Genomic DNA, 20,977 nt, shown 5'->3' with positions numbered 1-20,977 from the left:
GGAAAAAATGGAAACTGAGTATAACAGAAGAACATCTCAAACAGAAACTCAGTTTTCTGTCAACAGACAAACAATTGTGAACAAGTATGAAGAAGCACTACGAAATCTTGAAGAACGCTACCAACGAGAACTGCAAGAACTCGCCGAACAACAGCGTGAGGAGAAATCTCAGTGGGAATTTGAAAAGGATGAAATCCTCCAGGAATGTGCTGAAGCCCAAGAGCAACTGAAGGAAACGCTGGAGAGCAAAAAGGCCGTTTCTTTTGTCCTAACACAGGAGAAAGAACTCCTAGAGAAGAATTTAAAGGAACATGTGAACAAGCTAATGTGTGAAAAGGAACAGCTCCAGAAAGAGCTGCAGGACCTGAGAAATGCTGCTGAAAAACAAGAGGATGAGTTGCATAATAAAATACTGCAGCAACAAAATGATCATGAAAGAGAGCTAAAAGACAGAGAAGAACAAATGTCTGTGGTAGAGGAAAAAAGGAAGCTGGTTAGCCAAAGGCTTGAAGTGCTTGAGACTGCATATGAAGAAGAGAAATACAAACTGAATTCCAAACTTCTTGCTTTAGAGGGCTTAAACAAAGAGACCCATGAGAGAGCAGAAAAAGAGAATGCACAGATGACTTTGGAAATCGTAAAGCTTCAAGAAAAAATAAAGAAGTTGCAGCAGGAAACACTTGACTTTTCCAAACTGCAGAATGATTACAATGCCTTGGCAGATGAATATGCAGAAGTGAAGAGCAAGGTTTCAGCACTCTCTGGCATGCAGCAATTGGAAGAGGATGGAGAGGTTCTTATAAACCTACAGAAGGTTCACGAGCAGGCTGTGAAGGAAAATGTGAAAATGGCTTCTGAGATTGTCAGGTTACAGCAGAGGTTACAGAGGCTGGAGCAAGAGCCAAGGAAACTTTCCAGTTCTGACCAATCAAATTCTGAGATGGAAAAATCTCAGGTGCAAGACAGGATAGAGCAAATTGAGGGTAATGTTCTCAAAAATCTGCAAGATGGTTGTAAAGAGACAGATCATGGAGCAAACTTGCTTGTTCTTTCATTGTTGGAGGCTAAAACTAAGGAGCTTGAAGAAATGGTTGAGGCTTATTCCAGTCTAGAGAAGATGTATGAAGACACTAAGGTAGAGAACCATGCCCTGAAAATACAGATTGGTCAGCTTCTGGAAAATATAATGGTATTGGAAGCAGAATATAATGAAGCTAATGACAAGAGGCAAGATCAGGCTTCCGAAGTGTCTGTGCTGGAAATGAAACAGACAGAGCTTGAGAAAATCTTTGAGGCGGTTCCCAAGTTGAAGATGTTCTATGAAGACATTAAAAGAGAGAATGGATGTTTTCAGGAAGATAGCAAGGTGGCAAAAATAACATCTGATCATGCTACAGACCATAAAGAGCTTTGTTATGAAGTTTCTAGGCTACAGACTGAACTAAAGAAGGCTGAGGAAATAACTGAAGCTTCTCTTCAACTTGAGAAGATCTGTGGAGCAACTAAAGAGAATGGAGAGCTGAACAATCTAGTACTTCACCTTTGGAAAAAGATTGAAGAGCTAGAAGAAAGATTAAGGGCACAATCTACACTTCTATTACAGGAAGAAATCCAGCTAGAAAACAAGGGCCTGAAATCTGAAATGATAAAGTTGTTTGAACAAAATAAAAAACTTGAAGAGGATGTATCAAGACTTACAAGCCTGCAGCACAGGTTAGAAGAAAGTAATCAAGAAAGTGTCAAACTCAGGCAAGAAAAAACACAGCTCCTGGAAGAAGTTAAGGAACTGGAAAATGCCCGTGACCAATACGAACAGGAAAAGAGAGAGCTGCACAGTGAGAACTTAAGACTGCAGTGCAGACTTGGAAACCTGGAAGAACATACTTTGACGTTTAAAGTCCTGCAAAACAAACATGACCAATGTGCGACCACGATAAAAGACCTGGCAACGGAGAAAAGAGCGCTACAAGAGCTGAGCAGGAAGCTGAAAGAGAAAGTTACATCTCTGGTTAAGCAAAAAGACACGCATTCTCAAGAAGAAAAAGAGTTGAATTCAACGATACATGATTTGCAAAGCACATGTAGTGAGCTGCAGCAAAAAGTTGAACTCCTGAGGTAATGTACACTTTAAAAAAATTGGGACATATCTGTGCTCCCCCCAAAATCTAACTTTGCTGCTTGCTGTGCTTAGAAAACTAACCTGCTAGCATTCATTGACTGGCATGTAACTGCTACTGACTTACTTATGCTTGCGTCACATTAACAAGTAGATTAACCTTGAGTAGAAGACAATGCCTTGGATTCTAATGACTAGTAAGAAAACTACTTTAATGTGGATTATGAAAGTTTGTAGGTTAATTTTAATCTTCTGTGCAGTTATGTAAGTGATGATATTCTAAAAGCAGTGATGGTAAAGCAAGAGTAATTTGTCAACTGTTCAGTGTGATTGTATGCATTTATTCTTGCAGAGTGTATTTTAGTTGATAAGTCTCAATGAAACAAACATTTTAATGTGAAAGAACATTACTGTAACTTCTTTGGAGTGCTTTTAACTTTCATACTAATAATCTCTCCACTTCTCTTGCCTTAGTTCTTGGCCTGTAACTCAGGGTACTAACGGAGCTGCAATTTTCTACAATGTTAAAGTTAACACTAAACAATCTTAGTAATTTTCTCAAAATAGGAGTACTTAAATCCTTCAGAATCCATTAAGTATATGATATGGTAAATACCAGCATAACTAAGAACTCATAGCTCATAATAAATTACCTTCATTTTTGTTGAAATTTAGCAGTTAAAGAATTTATTCCCTTGAGATTACACAAAGTGGTTACAAATGGCTGTTAACTTTTTATTAAATTCTTATGGGAAGCCTGGAATGACCCTTTCAAGTGTTGCATCATGTCTAGAGCCTGATTTTTAAAAGCACCTACTCTAAAATCGCAAACAAGAGAAAAGACAGGTCAAATTCTGCTACTTCTCATGCTGGTATTCCCATCGTATTGAACTGCTGTTCCTGAAACAGATGGTCTAATACATTACAATATGCAAAGTGCGGCAAAACAATTGCTTTCAAACTGTCTGAACTATTACGTTGTCTTCAAATCACATTACAAACAAAAAGTTCTGTAAAATATACACTGAGATTTTTACTGGATTACAGAGGTGTAATTTAAGTTTGCAATCACATTTCAGTGTAACAGACTTTTTTTTTTTATTCAATTTGTACATGAAATTAAAACAGCACCTATGCAATGCTCTGGGAGGTGCTCCTGGTAAGCATTACATAAAAGCCATGTAAATTCATCCATATGATATTTATCAATGGGAAGTTCTGCTGTTTCAGTTGTCAGAAGTAATTTGCCTTTTGTAATGAGAATGTTTTTTCTACCAGTGGAGCTGGAAGAGGTACGAGAACATCGGTGTGTTTCAACTGTCTTGTCTCTATACTGTAGATGTGAGGCTGAGAAGCTCAGAGAAGAAAATGCTATTCTGAAGAATGACATAACCCTGTTAAATGAGGAAGGTAGTGTTTCTAACCTGAAACTAAGGGAGCTAAATGGATCTCGAGAAGAAATGTGGTAAGAATACGAAGTGGCATATGTTGCATGTGCTTCCTGGTTTTAACTGCAATGCAAACAAGAAAAACGGCACCCTTGTTGCTGTTATGGGATGTAGAAAGTCAGTCTCAAAGTTCTCTAGCTTGTTGTATGCCTTTAAAATGACAGTGATTCTTTCCAGTGACAGCACTTATTCACTGTAGAGTTTTGGCAGCATATGAGCTCATACCAGCCTCTGCTTGCTCTGTACGTTGCCAGATGGGGAAAGGGTACTTCTCTCACCAGAGAAGCACATCACCTACTAAATGATCTACTGAGCGTATGTACTAATGCTGCCCTTCCCCTTGCTCAGCAGCAGAAACAGCCACCCTGAGTTCACTTGAGAAGGCAGGTGGAGGAGCTGCCTGGCAATGTGGTTCACAGGCCCAGCACGCTGCAGCTGCTCACATTGTTTAGCAACCATGTCTACCTGCTTGCAGTGGTCCTGTTGCTTCTGATGTGCAAAAATGATGTGCCCAAAGACATTTACCATGAAAAAGGAGGGGGAGGGGAAAGGAGCATTTGAATGCCTTGACTTCCATCTCTCTCCTGAAGGACTGTCAAACATGGGGTCCTTGGATTGCCAGAGCCTTCCAGAAAAGAAGAGGAAGTATTTCTTGGACCACGTGCATCAGTCCCTGAGGAAAGACGGGGAAAGCGAGCACTGACTGTGCCTATGTGAAAACAGCAGTTCCCTGTCTTAAGAACATAAGAATGGCCATACCAAAGGTCCATTTAGCCCAGTATCCTGTCTTCCGACAGTGGCCCAATGCCAGGTGCTTCAGAAGGAACGAACAGAACAGGCAGTTGTTGAGTGATCCATCCCCTGCCTTTCTACTACTAACCAGGAATTTTTCAGCCATGACCATTTCGGATGGACAGATGGTGCATTTTGAAACAGTTCTAGCACATAGCACATCTGAAAAAAACAACTTTTAACCATACTTTTGTTCAATGTCCATTATTTAGGCAAAAAATGGAGACTATAAGAAAGGAGAAGGTGGCCGTGCAGAAAGTGGCAGACAACTTGAGAAAACAGGTATGTAGACTGAGGCTTCCTCCTAAATCTCTCCTGTAAAGAGACATTCGGTGCATAAGGTAATTTCTGCCCCGTAGTTTAAATGTCATGAAGGCAAGAGGAGATGCACCTTGCATACATTAAAAAATTCAAAGATATTCTAAAATAACCATAGGTTCTCCTTCACTGGTCAGTATTGATTAAAGGTTTCCTTGACACATTGCATTAGAGGTAATTGCACAGTTTCATTACCTAGGTACTTAGAGTAGTTTTCAGACTTAAGGTGTTTTCTGTGTTGTTCAGCCTGGAAAGAAATGAAAATACATACTTATATCAGTGCAACTTCTTCGCGTAGGGGTGTCCCTGAGTGACCTGTTCTACCCCCCTAACTCTCCGTGTAGATAGACCTCTGTCGATGGGAGGGCTTCTCCCATTCACCTAACTACTGCCTCTCAGGGAGATGGAGCAGCTCGCCCATCGGCATAGGTAACCTCTTCACTAAATGCTTCTGCAGCGCAGCAAGAGTAGACAAGTCCTTAATTTTAACACATGTCTTTCTTTGTCTCCCTGGTGGGTACTGCTCTGTAGTACCCAATGGGAGATCTTAGTTGTATTTCCAGGGCTGGCCCCTCTTCCCAGATCAGTTGGGCATAGGAATGCTGCCAGTGCTGGATATTTCACCCCCAGAGATGCATTAGATTTACTTGCATCAATTACAGGCTCTAAAATTTTTAAGTGGAGTTCTGTACAGTCCTCACGGAGTTCTGTACAGTCCTCACAGGTGAAGAGTAGTAGGTTTAAAAACAAAAACTCAACAGTTTGTTTTTTTTTAAAGTTGGTGCCCATTTTTTTAATTTTGCCTAGAAAATGCTGCTTGCTCACGGTAATTTATCTTGTGGATGAGACTCCTATACCCCTCAAAACGTATGCCCTCATGGCAAGAGGGATTGATGAGTAGAGATTTGTCAGGCACGGCAAACTGTCATGAAAGTGAACTGCGTTAGAATGTGGCGCTGTTTGACTTGGCTTAAAATTTCTTCCTAGAATGATTGAACAAGACAGATTACAATGAGAGCAAATAAACATGTATGTTACTGGAGTTCTGACTGGTTTAGGTAGAATATTGCTCTTGGGAAAGCACAGCAGTGTAAGTAGGTCATGCCATCATATTACGAATTAGAATCTGGATAGGAACCATTCCCTTTGTATGGGATACTGTACTGTGTATCTAATTCCTAAACCTATTATTCATTGCAGGAGAGATTTATTTAGTCTTTCTGATACTTCTTGTTTTAATCAGGTATCAGATTTGAAAGCCAGGAACCAGCAGCTCGACTTTGAAAATGCAGAACTTAGTCAAAAGAATTCAAAAAACCAAGCAGACGTGCAGGATCTTAATCAACGGCTGGCAAGAATCCTCAGGCAAAAAGAAAAGGAAGTGGGGAAGTGTACACTGGAAGAATCGGAAAGGGAGAGATCCAAGCTGAAAGAGGAACTGGAAAACTGTCAAGTTAAGGTACAGGATAATACAGACGCTCCCCAAGTTACGAAAACCCGACGTACGCAAATCCGAGCTGACAGAAAAAGTTCTGTAAGCTAGAAATAGGAGGTGGTTTTTTTTTTGTTTGTTTGTTTTTTGCATAATGGTCAGAGATACGTTTCCGACTTACGTAAAATTCAAGTTATGCAAGGCGTTCCGGAACGGAACACTTGCATAACTCAGGGAGCGTCTGTACTGTTTCATGGTTAATGGTGTGACACTACTGAATTTCAGGAATGACCGCAATTGCATAGGCACCCCCATGAAGCTAGCAACCATGCTCTATCTCTTAACAGTGCATAGTCTTTCAAAACTGTTCTTTAAATCCCATCTGCAAACATGGGTGTTTGTAGAAGTGGAGATGGGGAGGGGAACTGAGCCAGAGAGTCTGCTCTTCGGCAGTGGTTAAAAGGGGGATTGGGAAGCAGGTAGAAGAGCGCAATTCCTAGGATTAGTTTTGAAAATGGGAATGCTAAGAGATCGTGGCTCTCTTGTTTTCACAAAGTTCTAACATAGGTATTTTGCTAGAGCCACTATGGCCTAGAGCAGTGATGGGCAAACTTTTTGGCCCAAAGGCCACATCTGGGTATGGAAATTGCATGGCAAGCCATGAATGCTCACAAAATTGGGGGTTGGGGTGTAGGAGGGGGTGCAGGCTCTGGGGTGGGCTGAGGATGAGGGGTTGGGGGTGCAGGAGGGTGGGACCAAGGGTTTGGAGGGTTGGAGGAGGATTAGGGCTGGGGCAGGGGGTTGGGGTATGGGAAGAGGTCAGAGATGCAGGCTCCGAGCAGCGCTTACCTCAAGCAGCTCCCGGAAGCAGTGGCATGTTCCCCCTCCAGCTCCTATGCAGAGGTGCAGCAGGACAGCTCTGCGCACTGCCACGTCCACATTGATTCCTGGCCGATGGGAGTTGCAGGGACCGCACTTGGGGCGGGGCAACGTGCGGAACCCCTGGCTGCCCCTACACGTAGGAGCCAGAGGGGGGTCATGCCGCTGCTTTGGGGAGCTGTGTGGAGCCACGGCATGCGTGGAGCAGGGTAAGTCCCCAACCCTGCTCCCCGGCGGGAGCTCAAGGGCCGGATTAAAACGTCTGAAGGGCTGGATGTGGCCCCCAGGCCGTAGTTTGTCCCTCCCTGGCCTAGAGTTTGCCCTGTGCCGTTGCGCAGACTGTCTCCTGGATTGGTTTTTTGTGTGATCTTGAATTTTTCCATGAAGATGGAGTTCCAGTTCAGTTAGCGTTTCATTTTTTTTACTTTCCCCAGTCATCAACTCTAGTGTCTTCTTTGGAGACCGAGCTGTCTAAAATCAAGGTTCAAAATTGTTTACTGGAGCAGGAAAACCACCTCCTCAGACAGGAACTGGAGAAGACCAAACAGGTAAAGACAGTCCCTGATCTAGTCCAGACTCTGCAGATGGTGAATTTATACAGCTGGCAGGGATGGTTGCTCTTAGCATTTATATTCTGCTCTCCTGACTGTGTTTGAGGTAATTAGCTTGTTTGTACAGGAAGGCAATGACAAAAGAGGAATGCAAATATCCTTGCAACAATGTCCCAGTGTGCACACGGCTGTTCATAAATTTGCTCTGAAGGCTGTAAAGACTGTTTTCCCCTTAGTCTTCCACCAGATGTTCCAAAGCAATGGGCTTTGGGAGCCCTGTCTTGACAATGAATGGGTAGAAAGTAATAGTAAAAAATACGGCATTTTATCCAGTTGTGATTCTGTAGCAGCTGGTCATATCCACATGGTCTCCCAGTTGAGGATTAGTCAGTTCCAGGATGCCCTCTACAGGAGACTTTTGATTGCTGCACCAATTGATGCCTTATCCCTAGAAGGCTTCAGTAGATGTAAATTTTACTGGAAATGTTGGTATGATAATTTCATTTAAATAAAAAGTCACATTGGAGCCAATGGAATCATGCTTAACATATTGTAATCTCAAATCCCTGGAACTAAAGTGGCCATCAGGGTCAGATTATTAACCCTTTTGATCTGGGCTCCATGAACTCAATTTCATCCTCTTGCATAACTGCAAAACGCAGCCTCTTTAAGCCCAAGTGGCTCTTTACGCTCCCCGGCAGTGCGTCCCCTGTCTACACTGCTGTTTTTAGCGGTGTCGTGTCCCGCAGCGCTCCTGGAGTCTTACTCTGCCACAGGGAGCATTTTTAGCTTGTGTTTGTGGTTTGGTAAAGGCCGTTGTGCTTGGGTTTTTCACTTTTTAGAAATACCAGGAGCATAAGCCCCTGCTCTACCATGGTTTTGCTGGAGAACCTCTGGGAACTCTCCAGAATGTTTCATCTCCAACCCATTAGTTGAAGGTTGGAGGGTGTTGAATCTTTAACAAAGGCTTCCTTTATCCTAAGCCGGGGTAGGCAACCTATGGCATGCGTGCCGAAGGTGGCACGCGAGCTGATTTTCAGTGGCACTCTCACTGCCCAGGTCCTGGCCACCGGTCAGGGGGCTCTGCATTTTAATTTAATTTTAAATGAAGCTTCTTAAACATTTTAAAAACCTTATTTACTTTACATACAATAGTTTAGTTATCTATTATAGACTTGTAGTAAGAGACCTTCTAAAAAGATTAAAATGTATTACTGGCACACGAAACCTTAAATTACAGTGATTAAATGAAAACTCGACACACCGCTTCTGAAAGGTTGCCAACCCCGTCCTAAGCATTAGTCAAAGTTACATGAGCATTAACAAAAGCAAAACAGAGTTTTAAACAACCTGACTAAAAATGCTGTCCCCTCTCAATTGTTATCCCAACAGCAAACAGAGTGAAAGTATGTCTTGCATTTAGCATACGGGCGGAGCAGTTTTCAGAAAGACATGGAAAAACAGTGTGTTGAAATTAACTGTAGCTTTCACGTAAACCAAGGCAGGGACTGTATTTTTAAATATATTTGTACTGTGCCAAGCCTGAAGTGGCCCTGATCCCTATAGAAATAGCTGTCTAAAATGTTTGTGAATAAAGTCCTAAACAGCAGCAGAAATGCTACTTGATATGATGACCAGATCTGAGGGATTTCTGTCTCCCACAGCTGCCCAGATGTCCTGATCTCTCTGACTTCCAGAATGAAATTTCTAGTGTAATAACTAAAAATGAAAAGCTGCTGAAAGAAAAAGAAGCCCTCAGCGAGGAACTAAACAGATGTGTTGATAAGGTAATAAGAACTGCAAACGCTTACCCATATCCCAAACCACTTGCTGTGGCCAGTCCTAATTCCTATACAGTACATTACTCTGTGAAATAACTTAGCTATTTTTTTCCCCTCTTACAGTGATGCCAGACAAATGTGTCTGGTACTATTTCAGTATTTATATCTGGGCCTCCATATGCTCTGCATTGTTTGTTTGGAATTTGCTGCAGAATCAAATTGTAGCAAATTTGTGTTCCAGAGTCTAAGCTTTCATTTTAAAATGTGGGTTTCTAGACCTTGGGGTTCGCCTACGTGCAGACTTTGCACTGGTTTAATTTAAGGTTTGATTTAAAATCTTTTTCATTAAATCCGTGGAAAAGGCTAGGTGGATGCTCTCATTTTGGGTTAAATCGGGCTTCTTATGATTTAGTTTGAGCTTTTTGAGACACAAGCTGGAAAGGAAATAACTAATTCAATTATAATTCACACTTTATTTTTGTTCACTCAGATTTGCACCCTCTTACATTCTGGATTGAGTGTCCTATATCAGTTTAATTTCAACATTGTTTTTTCCATACCAGGAACCCAGGGACCTTGATGCAGAGCTCAGGTCCAGTTCAGCCTGGAGTACACCCAACCTTGATTGTACCATGGACTTTAGTAGATGTAATAAAACCACCAGTCAAAAAGGCAGCCGGCAACAAGATTGTATTTTCACTGTAACCTGCGCCTTTCTTTTCTAAACTGGTGGCTTAGAACTCAAGCAGTGTATCTAGCGTGCAAATTGTATATATTCTTGTTAGTTCCTTGCTATACTACACTTTCTTTATCTGAAACCCCATTCAGCTCAACTCTCATCAACGTCAACATGAGCTGGAGAGAGAAATCCCCAGCAATATTTTGCTTACAGACTAGTGGTACGTTGTCATTCTATATATTCTTCCTTGCTCTCATTTCAGGTAGCTAAAGTGAACTTCTTAGAGAATGTTATTGCCAGCTTGAAGCAGGAGCAAAAGTCCTGGGAACAACAAAGTCAGACACTGAAAACGCAGCTCACAGTCTCCCAAGAAAAGGTACAGTAATGTCTTTTGTTTTGATCCTTCTGAAGAATAGACATTTTTGTTAGCCCCTTGGACCAGGCAGGAGTTTGTACCAAATAGTCCTCTTGTCCTTTGTACAAAGATAATATGCAATTCATACCTGGGACATTTTGAGGCGCTCCTTTAGTGAATTTTCATAGGGGTACGTGAATGTGTAACATGCGATGGGTAAATTTCTCCCTGGGGCTATAGCTGTGGTTTCACTTCTACTGTTAGATTCCCCTTTGCTTACGCCTGCTTCCCAATTGCCCGGTATACCTGTAAAGAGAGATTCTGCACTAGCTAGTACTAAACACCACAACCCTTTCCTCTCCTGCTGCTGCCTCTCTTCTCCCAGCTGGCCTGCCGGGGGAGGAAAGGAGAAGAGGCGGCTTGCTTGGCTGACAGCAGTTGTGGTACCATAGTTGCCCTGGATTGCCAGGAATAACCTCAGCAGAAATCCTTCACATTTCCTCCTTGAGCAGGAAAATATTACAGGAGGGGAAGGCGGATGCATGAGTGTTGCATTCAGTGTGTTATGTGGCTGGTAACTTGAAATGGCAGCTCAAGTCATCTGGCATCTTTCTGGAATAGCTGACAGAATTATGATTTTTCTTCTTCACCTCTTCCTTGTCAGGCAGAGATCCTATTCATCCCCCCATTCATTAAGGATCCTCGATGATCCTTGCTATACTCCTATTATAGGCACCTCCACAGATAAATCCCTGTTGTACCAAATTTATATACGGAGTCTAAATTCACTGTAGTCGAACTGTTTGTTTTATTTTGCTTTGACCAGCAGGCAGTCACTAAGAATTTCTGTTTCTTCATTGCAGCAAGTCTAAAGCTGTCCTTCTGTGTGCATTTCAGGTTCAGAGTCTAGATGAAGCGCTACAAAATATCAACCTTCAAATGTCACGGCTAAAATCAGACCTACGGGTGACCCAGCAGGAGAAGGAGGCTCTTAAACAGGAAGTGATGTCACTACACAAGCGACTGCAAAATGCCAATGACAAGGTAATTCTTGAATAGCTACCTTTACCATACTAGCATGATCTCAGAATAAATAGCATGATCTCAGATCTTACAGCTTTGTATACCCCAGCTTATTGATTACCCACAAATTTCAATGAAAGGAATTGCAATTGCTGCTGTCTTTTGAAGCCAGTCAGAGTATCCTGCATATCATAATATTTTATTAATGCACAAGCACTTAAGTATTTTTGTTGGTTAAGAACATAAACAGTGGTAGAGTCTTGAGCAAGTAGCAATTACATATTTAATTGTGGACATCTTGGGAATAATGAAAATCTAGTTCCTTCCCCACTTTGTTTCTTAAGAGAGAGACCCAATAAAGCTGTCAAAAGATAGGGATTGCAGAAGGCTTTTATGTGGGTACCCTCCAGCCTTGGATTTCCATTATAAAGGCCTATAAAGAACAGCACCTTCCAGTCAGGTTTCTTTGTGGAAGTCCGAGTAGAAGAAGGTTTAGCCAACTCTTTCTTTACTTCATCAGTCTGGTGCTTGTATTCAAAGAATACAAGAGGACAAAAGAGCATAGTTAGTTATCATCCTTCCCTTTTTGTGAAGATATTTGTTCATCATAAGTTTTAGCTGGTCCTCCATAACTGTAACCCACACTCAGATCTGTGGTAACTTGCACTTAAAATAGACTTAAAATCTAGTTATATGGGTGTTCGGGCAGGTTAAGATCAATCAGAACCTCCCGTTTAAATGATCTTTCTCGTTAAAAGGGATATTTTGACACTGCCTCAGAGTAAACTTTCAAAAAAAAAAAATCTGTACAGTTATTTACACCGTTGACTAGGTAGAACTACAGTCCTGTACCAGAGTGGGGCTTCAGAGACTTTTTAGACTGCAGTTGTCCTAACAAGTGGAACTAATGATTGGGAAAAAGACTCAATTTTCAGGTCCATTGTGTCCTTTCAAAAAAGAGTTCATTATAACAGCCTGTCCCTTTACTTTGTTAATAGATAAGGAACACGAATACTTGGGGAGGGGTGTAGGGATCAATCTTGTAATCACTATCCTGATTTGCTTGCATGGTTTATATTATAAATACTTTGTGTCCACATGGAAAAGAGGTATGAGACTTTTTTTTTTTCTGAATGTTAGAACCAGGATCAAATTATATCTATAAAACTGCATGCTATTACTTGCCTGATGAGGCTTGGAAGTGGGGCAGTTTGCTTGATTTTTATAGTTGGGCTAAGAACACTCCTATTAAATGTCAGAATGGCTAACTGGTGACTTGTCATCTGTGGTTTCAGCTAAGAGGAAAACCTCTAGGGTTTTTTTTTTTTTTTTTTTTTTTTTTTGCCCTGTGATTAGCACCTTGGTTATTTGAAAGAAACTGGATGTAGGGAAGCAGGAAAACAGAAATTCATTTGTAAATCTCAGAGTTTACGAGTTCCTGGTAAATGCAAAATCTTTCTGAAGACAGAAAATATCTGCTTCTTTGTTTAAGGCCTAACCCTGCAATTCTGTCTGTCTTAAGAATCGGGTTCTAGAACTGGCTGTGCATTCCTCAGGGCTGCAGAACCAGCAGAAGAAGCTGCACTGGGATGAACTCGAGCAGCTGATTAAACAGGAGCAGCAGCTGCTGAGGCAAGAGAATGAGAGACTCCAGAGAGAGGTCCAGAACACTAGAACAGATCTAACTCATTCCAGGGAGAAGGTAACTTGAGAGAGCTAACACTCTATTAGATAGTGACTGCATGATGGCAGAATCCCTGTGATGATGCCCATTTTGCAACTTGTAATACACAAAAAAAAATGATGCTCACTGGTTTTTCATAGAAATATCGCAGTAGGATTGCATAACAGCGTTGCCACCATCTCCTCGAACAACGTTACCTATGCTAGCAGAAGCACTCCTCTGTCAGCATAGCTGTGTCTATGCTGGGGATTTGTTGGCATAGCTAGGTCAGTAGGGGATGTGTGGTTTTTCACACCCCTTACCATCATAGCTGTTTTGGTATAAGTTTTAAGAGTAGACCAGGGGTCGGCAACGTTTGGCACGTGGCTTGCCAGGGTAAGCACCCTGGCAGGCCGGGACAGTTTATTTACCTGCTGACGCGGAAAGTTCAGCCGATCGCAGCCCCCACTGGCCGTGGTTCGCCGTCCCGGGCCAATGGGGGCGGCGAGAAGCGGTGTGGGCGAGGGATGTGCTGGCTGTGGCTTCCTGCCGCCCCCATTGGCCCAGGACGGCGAACCGCGGCCAGTGGGGGCCGCGATCAGCTGAACTTTCCGCGTCAGCAGGTAAATAAACTGGCTCGGCCCGCCAGAGTGCTTTCCCTGGCGAGCCGCGTGCCAAACGTTGCTGACCGCTGGAGTAGACCAAGGCTTATGAACTTTTTTGTTTTAAAAACAGTGCTCCTGTTTTAGGGGAGACTTGATGTTGAGAACTCATCATATTTAATCTAACCTTAATAGAAAACTGCTATAGGCTGGCTTGTAAATTAATTGAAAACCATTAAACTTCCTTTTTAAAGCAGACCTTTGCTGCAGTGGCTCTCAACCTTTCCAGACTACGTCCCCCTTTCAGGAGTCTGATTTGTCTTGCATACCCCCCATTACACCTCACTTAAACTACTTGCTTATAAAATCAGACATAAAAATACAAAAGTGTCACAGCACACTAGTACTGAAAAATTGCTTACTTTCTCATTGTTACCATACAATTATGATATAAAATAAATTAATTGGAATATAAATTGTACTTGCATTCCAGTGTATAGTATATAGAGCAGTATAAAGTCATTGTCTGTATGAAATTTTAGTTTGTACAGACTTTGCTAGTGCTTTTTATGTAGCCTGTTATGAAACTAGGCACCTATCTAGATGAGTTGATGTATCCCCTGGAAGACCACTGCATACCCCAGGGGTACATGTATCCCTGGTTGAGAACCACTGCTTTACTGGAATTCACAAATTTTTTGGTTCCCAGTAGTAGGGAGAAGGGCGGACTCTGTTCAGTTACTTTACTAAATGTATAAAAATAAGTAGAAAATATTGTGGCTAGGAAATAGGTTGGTAGCTTACATTTAAATTCAGTTCATTGAAATTTGATTTGCTTTAGATCAGGTCAGTTTGGATATGCTAGCCAGTGGAATCTTGAATAGAAAACAGATTCTTAATGCTCTACGATGCCTTGCTGTGTTCCTTGTTCAATCTGTGCTCTCATTAGATCCGGCAGTTGGAATCTGCGATCCTTTCCATGAAGCACCAAAAACATCAAAGCCAGTCTGGTATTGTGAAAGCCATAGAGCAAGAGAAATTAAGCTTGAAGAGGGAGTGTGAACAGCTTCAGAAGGAATTGTCTTCTGCTCACAGGAGGGTTAGTTTCAGACCGTAAAACAAATAACACTTTTTCTGGCTTCAATGCGTCACTAGTTTTGCTGCAATGGCATTTGATCAGATGAAACTCTATAATTTTACTCAGCTACATAGAAATCTTCTTTGTGAGTTGTGTGCTGCTCTTGTGAAATCTGATGGAACTTGGGCAGGCACTCTTGGGTTTTCTGTGTATAGATAAATATGTGACATGACTGGTGTAGGTGTGCAACGTTTTACATATTTATAGTGTCTGTCCTGAGTGAGGTTCTGCAGCCTATCCAGCATGATCAGGATGGGTCTCTCTAAGCACTTGCTCATCTGCATGCATGAAGTACTGTCAGGCACAGGTCCTTAATCTTGACTATACGAATTTCATGTTGAAAGCCACATTTTCTTATTGCTCTGGGAGGTTTGCAATTTACCAAAGCAAGACTGCAAGGCTGTTAAGTGGTCAACCTGTCCTGTTCCTGACAATGAAAGCTAACCCTGAACCTGCTCAGAGTAAAATGTAGTATTGGAACACACAAACTCTAAACAACATGTATCCTTTGGCCTTTTTTTGAAGAGTCCTTGGATATGCCGCTCTTGTATCCCAGCTTTAGTTCATGAGATTCAGAACCTCTGTTGTTTCACACATTCTTCAACCTGCAGTTTTGGGGTTCTGCCTTTCTACATCAGTCTCAGAGATGGTTTCCATTTATGTCAAATGTGTTTAGTATTAGTCTGATATTGAACACTTGAGAGTCCTGGGACCAACATGGCTACAACATTGCAAACATTGAGTACTTGCTTACTTATTCTTTGTCTCCTTACTAGCGGTTTTTCTTGAAGTACTGAGATATATGATTTAATGTAGATGTTATTAAACAAAGTAGATAAAACCATAAGCCAAACTACATTTTTTTCCTATTAACTTTTTACAAAATGTTGTGTACATACGTACATGTACACACAACAAAAACAACCGACATAACAAACTATACATACATTTCTCATAATGTGTTAACCATTTGCTACCTAACCGTAACTATGCTTGAAGTATTTCATTATATAGAATATGAATGGTTAAAATATAAATTATTTGTATTACACTATTTACAATCAATTTGTTTATAAAATTCCAGTTAGTTTTAAATCTTATTATGTCTTATTCCTATTTTATGTACAGAAAAACTGAAGGGGAGGTGGGGAAGGAAATTGTTAGAAGAGTGGAAGGCAGGGGATTTAATAGGATTATTCAGATACTTCCAGGAAAGCATCTCATAGCTCTCAGAACGTTTTGTGGGTATTTTTGTTAGATATACAGTTCTTTCCATGCAAAACAACATTCCTAAGGGAAGATCTTCTCTTTTTACAGATCAGTCAGATGAATTCACTTGAGCATGAATTGGAAACCATCAGTTTGGAAAATGAAGGGCTAAGAAAAAAGCAAGTCAAACTGGATGAACAACTAATGGAGGTACCTTTCAATAAATGTTAACGTTATTGAATAGAGAAGAAATGGGACCAGTATCTCATGGTATCTATAGATCAGTGTTTCCCAAACTTGGGACGCCACTTGTGTAGGGAAAGCCCCTGGCGGGCCGGGCCGGTTTGTTTACCTGCCGCGTCTGCAGGTCTGGCCAATCGCAGCGCCCACTGGCCGTGGTTCGCTGCTCCAGGCCAATGGGAGCTGCTGGAAGTGGCGCGGAGCAGCGAACCGCGGCCAGTGGGAGCCGTGATCGGCCAGACCTGCAGACGCAGCAGGTAAATAAACCGGCCCGGCCCGCCATGGGCTTTCCCTACACAAGCGGCGTCCCAAGTTTGGGAAACACTGCTATAGATGATGTATTTAAAGATATTTTCTTGGTCTCAGTGGGATAGGAATACGATACATTAATGTGCAAACTTAAACTGATAAGGCTGGCCAGGTAGAAGTCTCTTGCAAATGCCCAGTCACATCCCCATTAATCAAGGAATTATGCTTCATGACAAATGTGCTCCGACAAAGGGGGATGTTTGTCAGAAGCTGTAAGAAGAAACTACAGCTACTTCAGGGTCATGATCAAATGGAAGACGGGGAGATTTTTTTTGTATCCACAGATAAGGGTAAAGACTCTCAATGTTTCTAGCCAAACCTTATTTGGCAACATTAGTATGCAAATTATAATTTTAGGGAGCTATTGATTATAAGTGTATAAAACTACTCACTTATAACCTTTTACAGCTTAAGGACCATGCATGTTAATTTTGAAAACTTGCTTTTTAACAACCAAATATCAGACAAATTTACTAGTCCTGCTGGAAAATAGCAATTTTCTGGGAGTCTTATTCTAAATTCCTCCTGCTCCCTTCAAGAGCCAGTAACACAAGATGTTTCATATGAACAAAGAAAAGAAAAAAAAAAATGGCCTGTCCTCCTAACTTATTAGTCTGCCTAATTTAATTATGTGCTTGAAACAAATTTATGAAAACAGAATTTAAAAGGTTTCTCTTATTTATGATGGAAATATTTTGCAGCTGAATGTGAACTTTGAACTCATGACCTTCTGTCTGACCTTATCCCCTAAACTTGAAGGAGAGAATGGTGAAGCAAAATCAAGTCTTGTGCCAAAATAAAAATGAGAGCATCTCCCAGAGGATGCTTGCTTAGCAAGATATATTATAAAAGACTTCAAAAAGTGCCTAGATAATGGGCTAGAAATAGGCCCCAAATAGACTATCAGAAAACACTAATTCAGTTATGTAACTTAAAATATTACTATAACATTTCCATAAGAAGAGAGAATTAATGGTTGACAGAATGTCCAAAATACTGTTTTATATATGCTCAAAACAATTAAATTTTCCATTCCATGTAAGACAATTGAAATCATGGGAACCCAGATATACTGTTAGACTGGACTGTTAATGCTTTTGGCTGTTTCTTTACCATACATGGAAATGCATTCTCTTATAAAACTTTATCTAGTAACATGCAAGATTTTTCTGTCCTCTTTCCTAATCTTTTCCCAACAGGTGTGTATAAAACTCACTTAGCACTTTGCACATCCTAACTACTCTGACTTTCTCTCTTGTGCTTGTTCTCCTTTTGTCTGTGGCTAACCTGTGCCTAGAACTCAGTGGTTGGAACTAGCAGAGAAGGGTGCAGTGCTCTGTCTGAGATAGTGTGTGAAGGTAGATTAATCATTTTCAATGTACTACCATAGCACGGAGAAATCTCATTTTTGTTTCTTTACTATGCTACTAATTGTATTGGGTTTGTAACACTCCATATCTGTAAAGGAGTCACTATTCATTGTAATATAGCTATGACTATACTTAGTTCAAATGCCGTATTGCTTACACTAAAGGATGTGGATATATCATGAATGTTCCACCCTGTAGGTCCAGAAATGTGGCATACCTTTCGAAGTCTGTTCCCAAAATTATTTGAAAAGTCATAACGGATAAACTTTTGACGTCACAAAATGAAAAGTGGCTCTGAAATTTCATTTTTCTTTTTTCATTCATTAAACGGCCATTTACCCTCTTGAGAGGGTTGGCGATGTCTCTTCGTTAACGTCGGATATGTTGCATGCCTTTCACTGAACTGCCGGGCACTCTTTTAAATGTAGTCAGACTACATGACATGCTTAAATCTTTTAAGGAATGCAGTTCTTGGTACTCTTTCCCTAGCAGATTAGAATGGCAAAAGATTATACTTCGTTTTTTTTCTGTCTAGACAAACAATGTTTCTTTGCCTTTATTCTCTTGAGGTACTGCTAACATCTGTGCTCATGTTCTAGAGTCCTCCATTAGTCATTACTGTGTTTCATTGTGTCCTATTAACTGAAATGCTTTTTTGATAAAAACCCGTCAGATCTGCAGAGAATATAGATAGAATTCTTTCTTAGCCTGTATTTTGGAGAAAGGAGGAGATTAGCCTTTGAACACTGTGTATTTGATTCAGGAGATTTGGGGGGAGGGATAGCTCAGTGGTTTGAGCATTGGCCTGCTAAACCCAGGGTTGTGAGTTCAATCCTTGAGGGGGCCACTTGGGAATCTGGGGCAAAATCAGTACTTGGTCCTGCTAGTGAAGGCAGGGGGCTGGACTCGATGACCTTTCAAGGTCCCTTCCAGTTCTAGGAGATGGGATATCTCCATTATAAATAAATAAAAAAAAAAAAAAGTTCTGATTCTCCTGTAGAAAATAAACACACAGGGCTTGTCTACACTGAAAACATCGTATAACTTCCTTGTTTCCTGCACCAGGGCAGCCCAAGGTGAAAGCCGTAGCATAGACAGGGCACAGTAGTTCATACCACTATGGTTCCCAATATAGACACGCCCACGGAGTAAAACCACAAATATTAGCTGACGCATCCTTCTTAATCACACCACTTGGGAGGGAAGAAGCAAAATCATGTTTGCAGAACTAAAAAACCACAAACACCTTACTCAAGAGACTAGTGCAGGTGTTTTGAGGTGTCAGATTAATTATACATCCTTTTAACAAGCTATTGTATATCAAATAGATTAACAGGAATAGAACCAGTCCAATCTTATTCAAATGCATGTTGGTCTTTTTAAAATCTTAATATCTTGACTGTGTTTTTTCTTTCAAATATCACAAATGATTCTAGATATAAACAAATTCCAGGCAAAGTTACGTTTTTAAATTCAATTGTTAATGTCTGGAAAAATGTTAACTTAAATAATCACACGTTGAATTGTGTGGGTATTTAAAAACAAAATAAATGACTTCTAATCTGTAAACTTGTCAGACAACTCCCAGCTGAGACTTCCATGTTTGTAATGTGATCGTGCCAGCAATCACATTGCAGTCTTGCCCTCATCTGAGCAGTGTCATCCCATTGCTTGAAAGCAGCACTTTGTCAGAATGAGAGAGAGAGAGAAGTTAGACCCTCTCAGGCCAAGTCCTCACTAGGTGTTTTGTAGTATGACATATTGGTTAAGGAAGTGATTCCTGTGGCCTCCCCACCCCATCCCCAACATATTTATATGCAAAAAGGCCTAGTTCAGGCACTGTTATACTGGCATAAAAGTGCTTTGGATAGTATAGCTTAGTTCACTTGGGGAACTGGTATAAACTATAACTGGAAAAGCACTTTTTTGCGGGTATAAGCTGTGTCTACATAAAGAGGGTTTTCTGGAGGGTTTATCCTCTTCTAGGATAGACAAGACGTCCAGTTTTGATGGTAAAGAAACCTCTTCAGATTGTTAAACACACCCATATCTGAAGAAACCCCTCCAAGACTCCATTTCTGTACACAGAAGTCCAATTGTTGTTTGGTTGTTGGCAATCTCTGCCTGTAGCTGGAGGCATCACTTGAGTAACTGAGAATATAAAGGCTTCCGTTTTCCAGCATTTAGGGGTAAATATAAAGAATGAGGCTTTAGTCACACAGATCTGAATGGGATATAACGAGTAGCATTATATGACTTAAATCCTACATGCACTGAGATGAAAACATCCTACTCTCCGTTTTCCTTTAGGAAAATGGCTTTTGGCATATTAATGAAATTCCGTTAAACTAGAGCTGGATCCCAAACCAAACCCACAGATCTGAGCACTGCTGAACGTTGGGAAAGCTTTGGATCAGAATGGAGTGACCTGAGCCCATTTTACCAAGTAAATAATTGCACTGCCTCCTTTCGCCAAGGCCCTGCTTGGTTGCTTTTGCTGTGCCTTAATACTGAACTTACAGCTAATGCTGTTAAGATCAAGTCTAAACAAAATGAATATTGAAGTTAAAAATTACCAATGGCTCATTTAGGGTTGACAGGCTCTTATCAGTAACTAGCCTAAATTTTAAACTGGGCCCAGGAAAACATGGATCAAAGGTCAGATTTCATTAGACTAAAACAACAAGAGTTTTAATTTAATTTAAGAGTAGGTTAGATAAATGTCTGTCAGGGATGGTCTAGACAGTATTTGGTCCTGCCATGCGAGCAGGGGACTGGACTCAATGACCTCTCGAGGTCCCTTCCAGTCCTAGAATCTATGAATTTATGAACAAACACGCATACATTTTTCCTTTTAGAAAATGCACAAAGGTTTGTTAACCTCATAACTTCTTATTGTGGGTAAAAAATAGAGCTGTTGCAGAATAGTTAACACAGTGCATGTATTCGCCATCAGATCAAGTTTGTTTGACTCAGTTATTCAGAAAGAGCTCGCTGAAGACTTGAAGTGGGTTTCCAGTAGGGTCCTGTAGCATATGCTAGTAAATAGCTTCTTACTAAATAGCTCTTTTG

At 41.0% G+C, this 20,977-nt stretch overlaps 1 protein-coding gene across 1 annotated transcript in view; it reads left to right on the top strand.

Moving 5' to 3' along the window:
• The window catches only part of NIN (ninein), a gene marked incomplete at its 5' end in the record, with an annotated part of 100,837 nt that overhangs the window by 70,162 nt on the left and 9,698 nt on the right, over positions 1-20,977 (top strand). Inside the window, 11 exon segments of the mRNA XM_034767969.1 lie at positions 1-2,115; positions 3,456-3,581; positions 4,569-4,638; positions 5,918-6,133; positions 7,420-7,533; positions 9,201-9,323; positions 10,259-10,372; positions 11,249-11,395; positions 12,897-13,076; positions 14,589-14,738; positions 16,095-16,196. Of these exon segments, the coding sequence (XP_034623860.1) occupies positions 1-2,115; positions 3,456-3,581; positions 4,569-4,638; positions 5,918-6,133; positions 7,420-7,533; positions 9,201-9,323; positions 10,259-10,372; positions 11,249-11,395; positions 12,897-13,076; positions 14,589-14,738; positions 16,095-16,196 (3,457 nt within the window).

Source organism: Trachemys scripta, chromosome 4 (genome assembly GCF_013100865.1).
Source record: "Trachemys scripta elegans isolate TJP31775 chromosome 4, CAS_Tse_1.0, whole genome shotgun sequence".
Classification (NCBI taxonomy): Eukaryota; Metazoa; Chordata; order Testudines; family Emydidae; genus Trachemys; species Trachemys scripta.
Note: the sequence above shows the minus strand (reverse complement) of the source record. Positions and strands in the feature narration are given on the sequence as shown.